At 32.7% G+C, this 12,004-nt stretch overlaps 1 protein-coding gene across 2 annotated transcripts; it reads right to left on the reverse strand.

Moving 5' to 3' along the window:
- Positions 1-4,457: 4,457 nt before the first annotated feature.
- LOC110098304 (serine carboxypeptidase-like 42) lies at positions 4,458-11,532 on the reverse strand. Of its 2 annotated transcripts, XM_020825088.2 has the most exons (10): positions 11,026-11,523; positions 6,835-6,942; positions 6,625-6,717; positions 6,432-6,524; positions 6,271-6,356; positions 5,903-6,181; positions 5,694-5,827; positions 5,160-5,252; positions 4,967-5,084; positions 4,458-4,672 (listed from the first exon to the last, which is right to left on the reverse strand). In XM_020825088.2, the coding sequence occupies exons 1-10, from the start codon at positions 11,267-11,269 to the stop codon at positions 4,508-4,510; spliced, it is 1,413 nt and encodes a 470-aa protein (XP_020680747.1). In that variant the 5' UTR covers positions 11,270-11,523; the 3' UTR covers positions 4,458-4,507. The 2 variants fall into 2 exon arrangements, with proteins under 2 accessions (XP_020680747.1, XP_020680745.1); XM_020825086.2 differs by having other exon boundaries at positions 6,271-6,524; positions 11,026-11,532.
- Between the last annotated feature and the right edge of the window lie 472 nt (positions 11,533-12,004).

A 12,004-nucleotide genomic window follows, 5' to 3' on the forward strand; every position in this document is an offset into this window, starting at 1 on the left:
AAAAATACAACAACCGCAGAGGACTAGTGGGCTTCGGTTGCTGAAAACTGCTTTAGCAGGTTTGCTTACATAAGTGCCATTATAGATAGTTAGAATGCAACGATGAGGATTTAATTTGATGCTTCAGCTCTATTACAGCCCCTCAAGTTGAGGTGATCCAAAACTGTCAACTAGTTCCTGAGAGAAATGAATGTAGAATTTGGAGGAGCTTTCGTTAAAATGTCTTCGATTTGATTAGTAAAAGAAATATGTTGAACTTTGATGATAGCAGATTGTATAACTTCACGAATAAAATGATGATTAATTTCTATATATTTTGTCAGCGCATGAAAAATTGGGTTGTTGGCAATAGATAGATCATATATATTGTCACAAAATAGAGGAGTTGTTTCTAGGTTGAGAGAAAAGTCTTGACAAAGATGATGAAGCCATATAATGTCCATGGTTGCAGCGGCAAGGGATTTGTATTCAGCCTCTATAGATGAGCGAGCAACCGTGATTTGTTTCTTGAAACTCCATGTAAGAAGATTGGGACCAATAAACACACAGTACCATGTAGTAGAATTGTGATCATCTACATCTCCTGCCCAATCTAAGTCTGAAAAGGCCTGTAGCTGAAATGTACCACGGGTGAGAAGACCATGGTTTAGAGAGCCCATAAGGTACCTGAGTATGTGTTTAAGGAGGAAATGGCAATCCAAAGGATTTGTGCATGTGTTGACAAATTTTATTTATGGCAAAGGCAATATCCGGTCTTGTAGAGGTAAGATATTGAAGCAAACTGGCTAACTAACAGACATATTTGGATTATGAAAGTCCTGTTGCAATTCTGGTTTTTTCAGACACTTGAAGGAAAGTGGGTTAATAATTGGTTTGTAACCTGCAATTCTAGCTTTGTTTAAGATTTCAGAAATATATGTAGGCTGAGAGAGATGGTAGGATTGGTGTGTGGTAGTGGCATATATTCCAAGAAATCTAGGTAAGGTTCCAAGATTCCGCATATTAAATCACAATTGTAGTTTGTGGCGAATATTAGAAATGAATTGTTGATTATTTTTGGTGACCAAGATTTCATCAACATAGATGAGAAAATATATATGAATATTATTTGTATCATATATCATAAGGGAGGGATCAATAGTGCTTGAATGAAAACCTTGGAGAACTAGATATGAGGAAAGGGTGGCAAACCAATCTCGTCGAGCTTGTATGAGGCCATAGAGGGCTTTTTTTAGAAGACAAACATAGTTCATATATTGAATATCTTGGTAGCCTTGTGGTTGAGTCATGAAGACTTGTTTATCCAAAGAACCATGAAGAAAGGCATTTGCTATATCAAACTGAAAGATTTGTCATTGAAAATGAAGAGAAATAGTAAGGAATAGATGGATAGTTGGAGACTTAGCAACATGACTAAACATTTCGTGATAATCAAGACCATATTCTTGTTTGATAGTTGGGAGGCAAGCCATTTAGAATATATATAGGATGGCATCTTCGGTATCAATTTGTCCACCAGCTATTGCAATATTATCCACCAAACATTTAATAGTAGAAAGGTAATATATCATGGACTGATTTTGCATAATGAGGGAGTGAAGCTCATTCTTGAGTTGAATAATTCTAGAACGGTTGGTGGAAAATAATCGGTGCTCAAGAGTTGTCCAGATTGAGCGATAGAACTCTAAGTTAAGTATGTAAGGGAGAAGAGAGGCATTGATGGTCGAAAGAAGGGCAACTAATATATTTTGATTAAGAAGTAGCCATTGGTTATATTGAGGATTTATGCTAAGATGATCTGCATTAGAGAATGTGTAATTGGGCAGCAAGAATTGGTGCCATCAAGGTACCTAGCGAACCCATTAACAAGAAATAACTTGTGAATTTGAGTTCGCCATGTTGGATAGTTGTCAAGTTGAGTTTGAATAACATTCTTAATGTTGGAGACAGCGAACTTTAAGAAAGCAAGAATGGGGGTTTCAGATGGTGTAGTCAAACTGATAGCTGGAGGCGAAACATTGGTTGATGAGGCTTGAGGTGTATCCATTACAATTACACAATCTGCTCTAATACCATGAATAAATGGTATGAACTACAAAATAACCTTCAGCTTTATAGAAATACCAATGAAGAAATACAGAGAAGAAAGTATCGTAAGCAGAATAAAAAATAGAAGTTTTATTTGATAAACTCAATGTAAATTTACAATTGATTCTATGTGTATTTAAATTAGGAAGTAGTAGTTTTGGAAATACCATTGTTTTGAAAATCGGATCGGACCGGTTAGTTCGACTAATAAATTGGTCTTATGGCCGGTTCAGTACTCCTGAAGAACGGGTCTAGTATCAAATCAGTCAAAACTAGTTTGAACCGCCAGTTCAACCGGCCAAACCGGTCGGTTCAACTAATAATATATTTAAATAATTTAATTTAATATAAAATATTTAATCAAATATTAAAATAAATTATTTAAATATCATATATTTTATTTTAATAATATAACTTCAAAATTTTAAATGTATTATATATTATATATTAAATATAAATAATCTTACTCACATGATGCCATAATATAATTTGAGCTCTTAACCCATGGGATACAATAAAATGTATATAAACAACACAACATAAAACTCCTAAGTTATATGGGACTAAACAACTAGTAATTTTTAGTTTCAACTTTTAACAATGTGTGCAAGAGACTTGTTTGAATGAGAATTTATTGGAAAAATTTTGTATAGAATATTCAAATAAAAAATCATCATAATAAATTTTAAACTTCTTAAATTTATAATTAATTATATATTTATAATTATTCAAATAAAAATAATTATTTATAATTTTTATGAATTTTATTTACTTTTTAGTCTCAAAATTCTTAGAATTATGAATTTTTTAAGATTAAATTGTCATTATTATTATGTTAATTTTATTATTTTTAATAATATTATTATTTATTACGTCATCCGGTTCGACCCCAGTTCAACCCCGGTTCAACCGGTCGAACCATGAACATCTCCTTCTTCTGGTTCGTTGTCCTGTTTGATTTTCACAATATTGGAAAATATAACAACCGCAGAGGACTAGTGGGCTTCGGTTGTTGAAAACTGCTTTAGGCAGTTTGCTTACATAAGTGCCATTATAGTTAGTTAGAATGTAATAGTGAGGATTTAATATGATGCTTTGGCTCTATTAGATGGGTGGCTTCGACATTAGGTTGGATGATACGGCGTGGATGATTGTTGAAGTCGCGGGAGAAAGAGTCGGCTAGGGCACGAAGGAGATGTATAATATGGCAGATTGAGGGCCGTGTCTTACCGGGCGACCCGGCAGTTTGCAAACAGCTGCTACAAAATACTATGGTAACTTAATTTTTAATGGTGAATTTAGCAATGTTTAAAACCGCTGTCTATATCTATCTATTGCAACAATTTTAAAATCGTTACTATAAACTGCTGTGAAAATATTATCTTTTTTATAGTGAATGAGCTAAGTCAGCTACATTGATATTAAGGAAACATTTGGGAAGATTATAAATTTTTTTTTTTGTAAAAGTAATTGTTAAATTATTCTAAAAAGATAATATTTTAAAAATCTATTATGAGTATTATAAATATATTTTTTTTCAAAAAATATACATGAATTTTTTATCATTATCACATATCAGGAGATATTATTGTAAAAGTTAAATTCTAATCAATTTTTTTAAATAATAAATATATTAAATTGCAATAGACCTAAACATGGTATTTTTTATATTGCATTTTGAATACGCCAAAATTTTTGACTAATTTAGCAAATTGCACAAAATAAATTCACGCATTAAATATGTTCTAATTTTTTTTTTTGAACTGTGCTTCTTTGGATGAATTATTATGTGCGGATGCCGAACACCGTCCAGAACCCAATGAAAATGCACTACATCACCCCCTACTCGGTACTGAGGCTCGGTGCTGGATGACGTGGCTGCACCTGATTCGTCTCTAGACCGTAAGCTGTGTCCGGTGTTCGCACAGAATAATCTCTTGCTTCTTTGGCTTAATTCGGATTCCGTCCCACTCCCTTTAAAAAAAGCCTCTAAAGTAACATAATGAACAAAAAGGCCCCAAACAAACTCTAAATATTAATAAGCTTCTATTATGAACATAGAAACTTCAAAAACTAGTAATAAAATAAATAAGTTGCTTCAAAAGAGGAAGAATCAATCATTTTTTTCAGTAAAGTTAGGCTGATACAATGAAATCTCAACTTATTCAATCTCTTATTCCAAATAAAACGCCGGATCAAAATCAAATTACTACTCCCAACAATTGAAAAAGAAAATCAAAATACTACTTAGATTGAGGTTTTATTTGTGACCATTTTTTTTATTACCTTTTAAATAACCTTTTAGTTTAAAAATTTTTTAAATGAAAAATTTTTATACTAAAAAGCTGTTTTAACAAGCAATAAGAAAATTGTCCCAAACCAAATTTAAATCTTATAAATCTTTAGATTTTATCTATCATCAGTCAATGGGAGGAAAGGTTGTGTTTGGCAATCTTCTGCCATTTACAAATAGTTTATAAAGAAAGAAAGCTCTTGCTGGCTGCGCATAAGGCACCATATGAGCAGCTCCTCTCACTGTGGCAAATGTCAGTATGTTTCCATACTCTGTCATCCATCCACCGACCTGTGAAGGTCCCATGGATGATTATATCTCAAATTTAATCTAAGAAAATTGAAATTCTTCTCCTCTGTAACCTTACTCGAGAAAGAGAATATCCAAATACAAAACGCAAAGCTCTTTGATTTGTGTTAAGATTAATACACTTTATATACAATATTAATCTTAAAACAAGTCTTATGATTCTGAAGCACATCAAGCATTTTGCATCAAAACATTCTGATCCAAATTTTTTCTTTGTAAACTTACTTTCATTGATCTAGTTTCTATGTTATCAAAGAGGCTGAGAAGAAAGGATACCTGGCCTTTGTAGAACCAAGCAGTATAAGGAACGCTAACACCAAGTCTCATATCATGTGCTAGCTCCCGCATAAGTGCTCTAGTGCCCAAGAACGGCGCCACAGAGTCTTGATCTCCACTGCAGATTTAACATTCCTTGGAGTTAAATTTCCAAGATAATGGAGAAATATAGGTTGAGTATTGGAGTCCTTACCTGAAAACCCAAACTGGTATTCGATGTCTAATAATTCTTTTGAGCAATGGAAGTATGTTGATACTCGCATCATTTAGGTTGTAATTTAGGATACTGTCAATTAAGAAAGTTGAATGAGTTAATTAAAATTTTATATGGAACGTAGTTCATTTTAGTCTATTGGTTGAATGAGTCTCATATCATGTCCCACTACATGGGGACGGTTATATGTATTCATTTTCGTCATTGTGTCCTGTTAAAAGTCAAATCTGATTTAAATCTAATAAAGAAAGATCATTTCTAATATTTTCTAACAAAGTCTTTTTAGGTCTAGCTCTATCTTTCTTAACATAAGTCAAATCTAATACTACAACTTTCCTAACCGGATTATCGGAAGGCCTCCGTTTAATGTGACCAAACCATCTAAGGCGACTCTCTCTAACTATTAATATTGAAATACCCAATCAGGAAATTTAATAATGGAGATTTTAGCTGAAAATGTATGCGAATCATTCATAGAAACATAAAATGAATAGCCTTGATAAGCCTTCTTACTCGCTGCAAGTGCTCCAGTTATAAGGCAAACTAGTTCTGTTGGCATGAAGGGCATGCTGTACCTCTGGTAGATTGAAGTAATAGTCCCTTTCCATTGTCATGCACACATCAACCCCAATACTAAACTTAGAAACCTGCCATCATCAAAAGCTCAAAGAAGAAAACCATGCATATAAAACAACAAACTCATAAAATGAAATGATTCTTACGGTTTTTTTCAGCCTCAGTTCCTGTTTTACAATAGATGGATAGCACAGATCAAGGATCACATCATATTGGTTTATGTAATTTCCTACCACCTGATATGCTTCTGCAATTGCATCATTGCATAAATTGCTAACATTGTGAGATTCGGTAAACGTATAATCCTCAAAATCACAATTGTTCATTATCCTATCGCCTATCTCATCAGAAATCATTCCATGAGACCAAAAATACTCATAAGAAGCAGGAATATCCCTGTCAAGCTTGAGAAGTGGATTCCCAATCTACTCTAGCAAAATGAAATGAAGATGTATTAGATAATAGTTAAATAGGTATTCGTTATAGTTGTAAAGTAATGTTCAAAAGCTCATACAGCAACCCCTTTAATATTGAACTTGAAATTAGTTGAACGTTTGTTATGGTTCAGTAGAGCAACTGCTAGTTCTGGTATGTAGTGCCCTGTGGCCACACTTAATATTTTTAGTAAGAAACTTTTCTGAGGAGAATTCATGTAATTATATAAGGAGAATAGACCTGCATAGCTTTCTCCAGTAAGAAAAAAGTCTCGAGTTTTGAAGTCAGGGAACTTCTCAAACCACCGTATTAAGAATATATGCATATCACTAGCTTCAACGTTCAAAAGATCAAAGAAATCAGATTAGTTCTATAATTCATTTAAGATGTTCAGCAGTTGATAATTTAAAGAGAAAATGCATAGAAATCTTACTTGTAGATTTATCACCACAAGTGTAATCTGAAGTTCTGTTTGAGTATGACCATCCAACTCCAGCAGGTGATTCAACAAACAGAAGGTTTGAAACTATGTATAGCAAATTGATGAAGTCAATGAAGTTTTGCAGTTCAGTTAACTAGAGAGAGAAAACAATTATAGTTGAAGAATAATCTAATTAGCTTGTTTGACTGACTAAAAGAGAACCTTTATTCCAAGAATGCTTATTTAATCGGAGGCCTCGGCCATCCCCTCTAGGGAAGAATGGTCCCAGTTCAGTGAATGCACCTCCTCCAATTGAAGAGCATCCAGGGCCTGACAATAAACTTTTACTTAAAAATATCAATATTAGATGGATGCCATTCTTTAAAATCGAAAAGATTTCTTCTTTAGCTAGCCAATAAGAAGCAACATGCAAAAAGAATCATCTCACCATGAGGATGGTCTAGCAGCATTTCCTAAGTAGGTGATTTTGCATCAATAATCATCATTACAAGCAAAGGAAACACGTGAAGCTAAGCTTTAAAAACTCAAGAATAAGAGAATTCCAATGAAATCTGGCAACATAATCCCATCTTATTGATTGCAGTTAATAGCATGTTTGGTTAAATTTGAGAACAATATCGCTTCAGAATATTTTTTGTTTTAAAATTTAAATTTCAGTTAAATTGACAAATTTTACTCTATTTCGTAAAAGAATTCCCTTCTTGATCACTCAAGGGAGAAAAAAAATATTTGATGAGAATTCTAACCTTTTTTTTTTCTTTTGAAGGAAATATATTACTTAAGCCATGTGTTTGAGCATAAACATGGAGAATATTGATTGCATTACTTCAATATCCTTTAGCTTATGACTTGTCCTTTCATATTCTTTTCATCTTTTCAAGATGAAAGTTGGATAATTATTCCATCCTATCTTTAGAAGAAAGTAGAAATTAGGCTTTGTTTGGTAGGCTTTCCATGCTTGGCGCTGCATAGGGCGGCCATGAAAATAAATTGATAATCCATCATCTGGCACACTCTACTATAAAAGTAGCTTTTCTGGTTGCTCATGAATACATCAGTGCCTAAGAAAGTAAAGCCCTTATACCAATTTTCAGAATGCAACAAAAGCATAGACTCAGTTTGATACAACAATAACTAGCCTTTTTCCCACTATATGGGGTTGACTACATGAATCATTTTTCTCCATCATGTTCTATTAAAAATTAAATTACATTTAAATCTAATAAAAAATGTCATTTTTAATACTCAAGTCTTTTTAGGTCTAGCTCTACCTTTCCTAACGTAGACCGAATTTAAAAGATCTACCCTCTTAACAAGGTCATCAAAAGGCCGACATTTTATATGACAAAAGCATCTAAGACAACTCTCTCTAATCTTATCTGCCACTAGAGCTACTCGTATATACTCATTTCGTATTCTATCTCTAAGTGTAAAACCACTCATCCCCCTAAGCATCCACATCTCTGCAACACTTAACTTAATTTTATGCTTCTCTTTTAATGGCCAACATTCCCAGTTTAATAATAATTGAAAAAAAAGTAAAACACGTAAATAGAAGATATTCAACCTAATGATCTGTAACTAAATAGGATGAATGGGCCTCTAAAATTGCTCGCAAAGTTCCTTTTAGAAATCATCAATATATAAGTTTTGAATTGAATGTGCTAATTCGAAACTTAGCAAGGAATATTATCAAATGATTGTCATATCTTACCTTTGTAAATTTCAGTCATAGCCAATGAACAATAGAAATAAAATAATATCATCTAGAACTTAGCATTTCATCTTCTAAAATTTCCCCTCTTCCTCCCTAAATAGTGGGGCAAAACTATTTTTTCCGAACCACTGGGGATGATATTTGACGAAGAATTGACCAAGAATCAAGAGAGAAATATTCCTCTCGAGGAAGCACGCATTGCAACTATGTTGAAAGATAAAACAAGTGTTAATAAAAAGTAAAAAAACAATTACCATGTATTTTTAAGAAACCAAAAATAGAAATTTCTAATCTATTTACCTATAAAAAATTTGAGTGTTATATAAATAAAAATAAAAATTTAAATATTAAAAATAAGAATAAATAAAAATTTTATGGTATCCAAAAGTTAAAAACTGCAAAACCGATGAAATGAATGCAGAACTACAAACAAGCTTCCAGAGCCACAGACAAACTCAGTGTAACAAATAAAATAAAGCGCATACTTATCCTTTCAATGCCAATACATAGTCAGCAGTACAGATCAAAACAGTAACTTCTCCTTGACATTAAAATAGATAACTAATCATACAGTATTACCCAAACCAAATCAAAGAGAGAAATAGATATGGCGCAGTAATCAAACAGTAAAAACCAACTTGAGAACACATCTCATGGAACCACAGAGCTGCATCAATAACTATCATTACAAGCAAAGGAAACACGTGAAGCTAAGCTTTAAAAACTCAAGAATAAGGGAATTCCAACGCATGAAATCTGGCAACATAATCCCATCTTATTGATTGCAGTTAATAGCATGTTTGGTTAAATTTGTGAACAATATCGCTTCAGAATATTTTTTGCTTTAAATTTTAAATTTCAGTTAAATTGACAAATTTTACTCTATTTCGTAAAAGAATTCCTTTCTTCATCACTTAAGGGAAAAAAAATAAGTGATGAGAATTCTAACTTCTTTTTTGTTTCTTTTGAAGAAAATATATTACTTAAGCCATGTGTTTGAGCATAAACATGGAGAATATTGATTGCATTACTTTAATATCCTTTAGCATATGACTTTTCCTTTCATGTTCTTTTCATCTTTTCAAGAACAAAGTTGGATAATTATTCCATCCTATCTTTAGAAGAAGGTAGCAATTAGGCTTTGTTTGGTAGCCTTTTCGTGCTTGGCGTCGCATAGGCTGGCCTTGAAAATAGATTGATAATCCATCATCTGGCACACTCTACTATAAAAGTAGCTTTTCTGGTTGCTCATGAATACATCAGTGCCTAAGAAAATAAAAGCGCTTATACCAATTCTTAAAATGCAACAAAAGCATAGAGTCGGTTTGATACTACAACAACAATAACTAGCCTTTATCCCACTATATGGGGTTGGCTACATGAATCATTTTTTTCCATTGTATCATATTAAGAGTTAAATTATCATTTGAATCTAATAAAAAAAATGTCCTTTCTAATACTTTCTAATCAAGCCTTTTTAGGTCTAGCTCTACCCTTCTTAACGTAGACCGGATTTAATACATCTACCCTCTTAACAAGGTCATCAAAAGGCCGACATTTTATATGACAAAAGCATCTTAAGAAACTCTTTCTAATCTTATCTTCCACAAGAGCTACTCCTATCTTTCACGTGTATACTCATTTCGTATTCTATCTCTAAGTGTAAAGCCGCTCAACAACTTGAGCATCCTCATGTCTGCAACACTTAACTTAATTTTATGCTTCTCTTTTAATGGCCAACATTCACAATTTAATAATAATTGAAAAAAAAAAACGTGTAAATAGAAGATATTTAACCAAATGATCTGCAACTAATTAGGATGAATGGACTTCTAAAATTGCTCGCAAAGTTCCTTTTAGAAATCATCAATATATTAGCTGTGAATTGAATGTGCTAATTCGAAACTTAGCAATGAATATTATCAAGTGATTGTCATAAATTACCTTTGTAGATTTCAGTCATAGTTAAACATACTGCATCCAATGAACAATAGAAATAAAATAATATCATCTAGAACTTAGCATTTCATCTTCTAAAATTTCTCCTCTTCCTCCCTAAATAGTGGCAAAACTATTTTTTCCGAACCAATGGGGATGATATTTGATGAAGCAATGACCAAGAATCAAAAGAGATATATTCCACTTGAGGAAGCACGCATTGCAACTATGTTGAAAGATAAAACAAGTGTTAATAAAAAGTAAAAAAACAATTACCATATATTTTTAAGAAACCAAAAATAGAAATTTCTAATCTATTTACCTATAAAAAATGTGAGTGTTATATAAATAAAAATAAAACTTTAAATATTAAAAATAAGAATACATAAAAATTTTATGGTATCCAAAAGTTAAACTGCAAAACCGATGAAATGAATGCAGAACTACAAACAAGCTTCCAGAGCCACAGACAAACTCAGTGTAACAAATAAAATAAAGCGCATACTTATCCTTTCAATGCCAAAACATAGTCAGCAGTACAGATGAAAACAGTAACTTCTCCTTGACATTAAAATAGATAACTAATCATACAGTATTACCCAAACCAAATCAAAGAGAGAAATAGATATGGCGCAGTAATCAAACAGTAAAAACCAACTTGAGAACACATCTCATGGAACCACAGAGCTTGCATCATAGGGACGAAACAAAACATTTTTTAACTGCAAAATCTGTACCTCCATTAAGCCAAAGGGTCAGAGGCTTCTTATCTGAATCCTCCTGTGATTCTACGAAGTAGTAGAAGAGACTCTTCCCTGCCTTCTCATCGACATCCACGTACCCTGCGAACTGCTTGAAATCAACCTTTGGCTGCCCTGGAAGTCCTGCCACCAAATGGTCTTGTGGCTGACCACCTACGCCGATTCCGCTACCCATTACAGCCCAAAAAGCCATCAAAATCCAAACTAGGAACTGAAACATCTCTTGCCTCAAAGAGAGAATACGAAATCCTTGTTCCTCTTCCTCCAATTCTCTTCTTTTCTCTCTTTTCTGCGATGTGGAGTGTTGAAAGCATTAAGTGGACTCCCCGCCATCATCAGTCATGGGGTAGCGTCGACTTATCTATTGGCATCATTCGCAAAAGTCTTTTTTATTTATTTTTGGTTAAATTAAGAGAATAGCCGATTTCATTACTATAAGAATAATTACATCTGAAAGATAAAACTAAAAAAAAAAAAAAATTGAAGTAATTGAAGGGATAGACAAATTTGTTTATAGACTATTTTTATTATATCACATGTCTTATATTCACAATATATTTCATGTATTAGTATTAAGAAAATGAGTATGTAATGTAGAGCAAAAAGTTATTGATATGATCATATTTTGGCATTTGATGTTAAGCAACTAAGGCATAAGCAAATCTCAATGACCAAAGTTCAATGGAAGCATCGGACAAAAAGGGAAACAACCTGAAGAAAGAAGCTGAGATGAGGCATTTATATTCGGATTTGCTTTGATTGAAATGTCGGTGATGACATTTTTCCAAAGAGAGGAGAATGTAGTATTCGTCGTCTGAAATTCAGGTAATTATCTGCTTAGAAGTATATTTTTTAATTAATCTAGTAGTTGCAAGTATTATTAAGTTGTTTAGATCTTTGAATATTTAAAGATTTGAGTTTAGGAAGTGAAATTTAAAAGTTCAATTTTTCTTCT

This window comes from Dendrobium catenatum, unplaced genomic scaffold (assembly GCF_001605985.2).
Source record: "Dendrobium catenatum unplaced genomic scaffold, ASM160598v2 fragScaff_scaffold_1089, whole genome shotgun sequence".
NCBI lineage: Eukaryota > Viridiplantae > Streptophyta > Magnoliopsida > Asparagales > Orchidaceae > Dendrobium > Dendrobium catenatum.

Excerpts from the sequence above, each read along its gene's own strand:
- LOC110098304 (XM_020825086.2), bottom strand. The coding sequence starts at position 11,269 with ATGTTTCAGTTCCTAGTTTGGATTTTGATGGCTTTTTGGGCTGTAATG. Across the intron at positions 5,085-5,159 it reads ATACCAGTTTGGGTTTTCAG|TGGAGATCAAGACTCTGTGG; the intron begins GTAAGGACTCCA and ends TTAAATCTGCAG. Across the intron at positions 4,673-4,966 it reads CTTGGTTCTACAAAGGCCAG|GTCGGTGGATGGATGACAGA; the intron begins GTATCCTTTCTT and ends GGACCTTCACAG.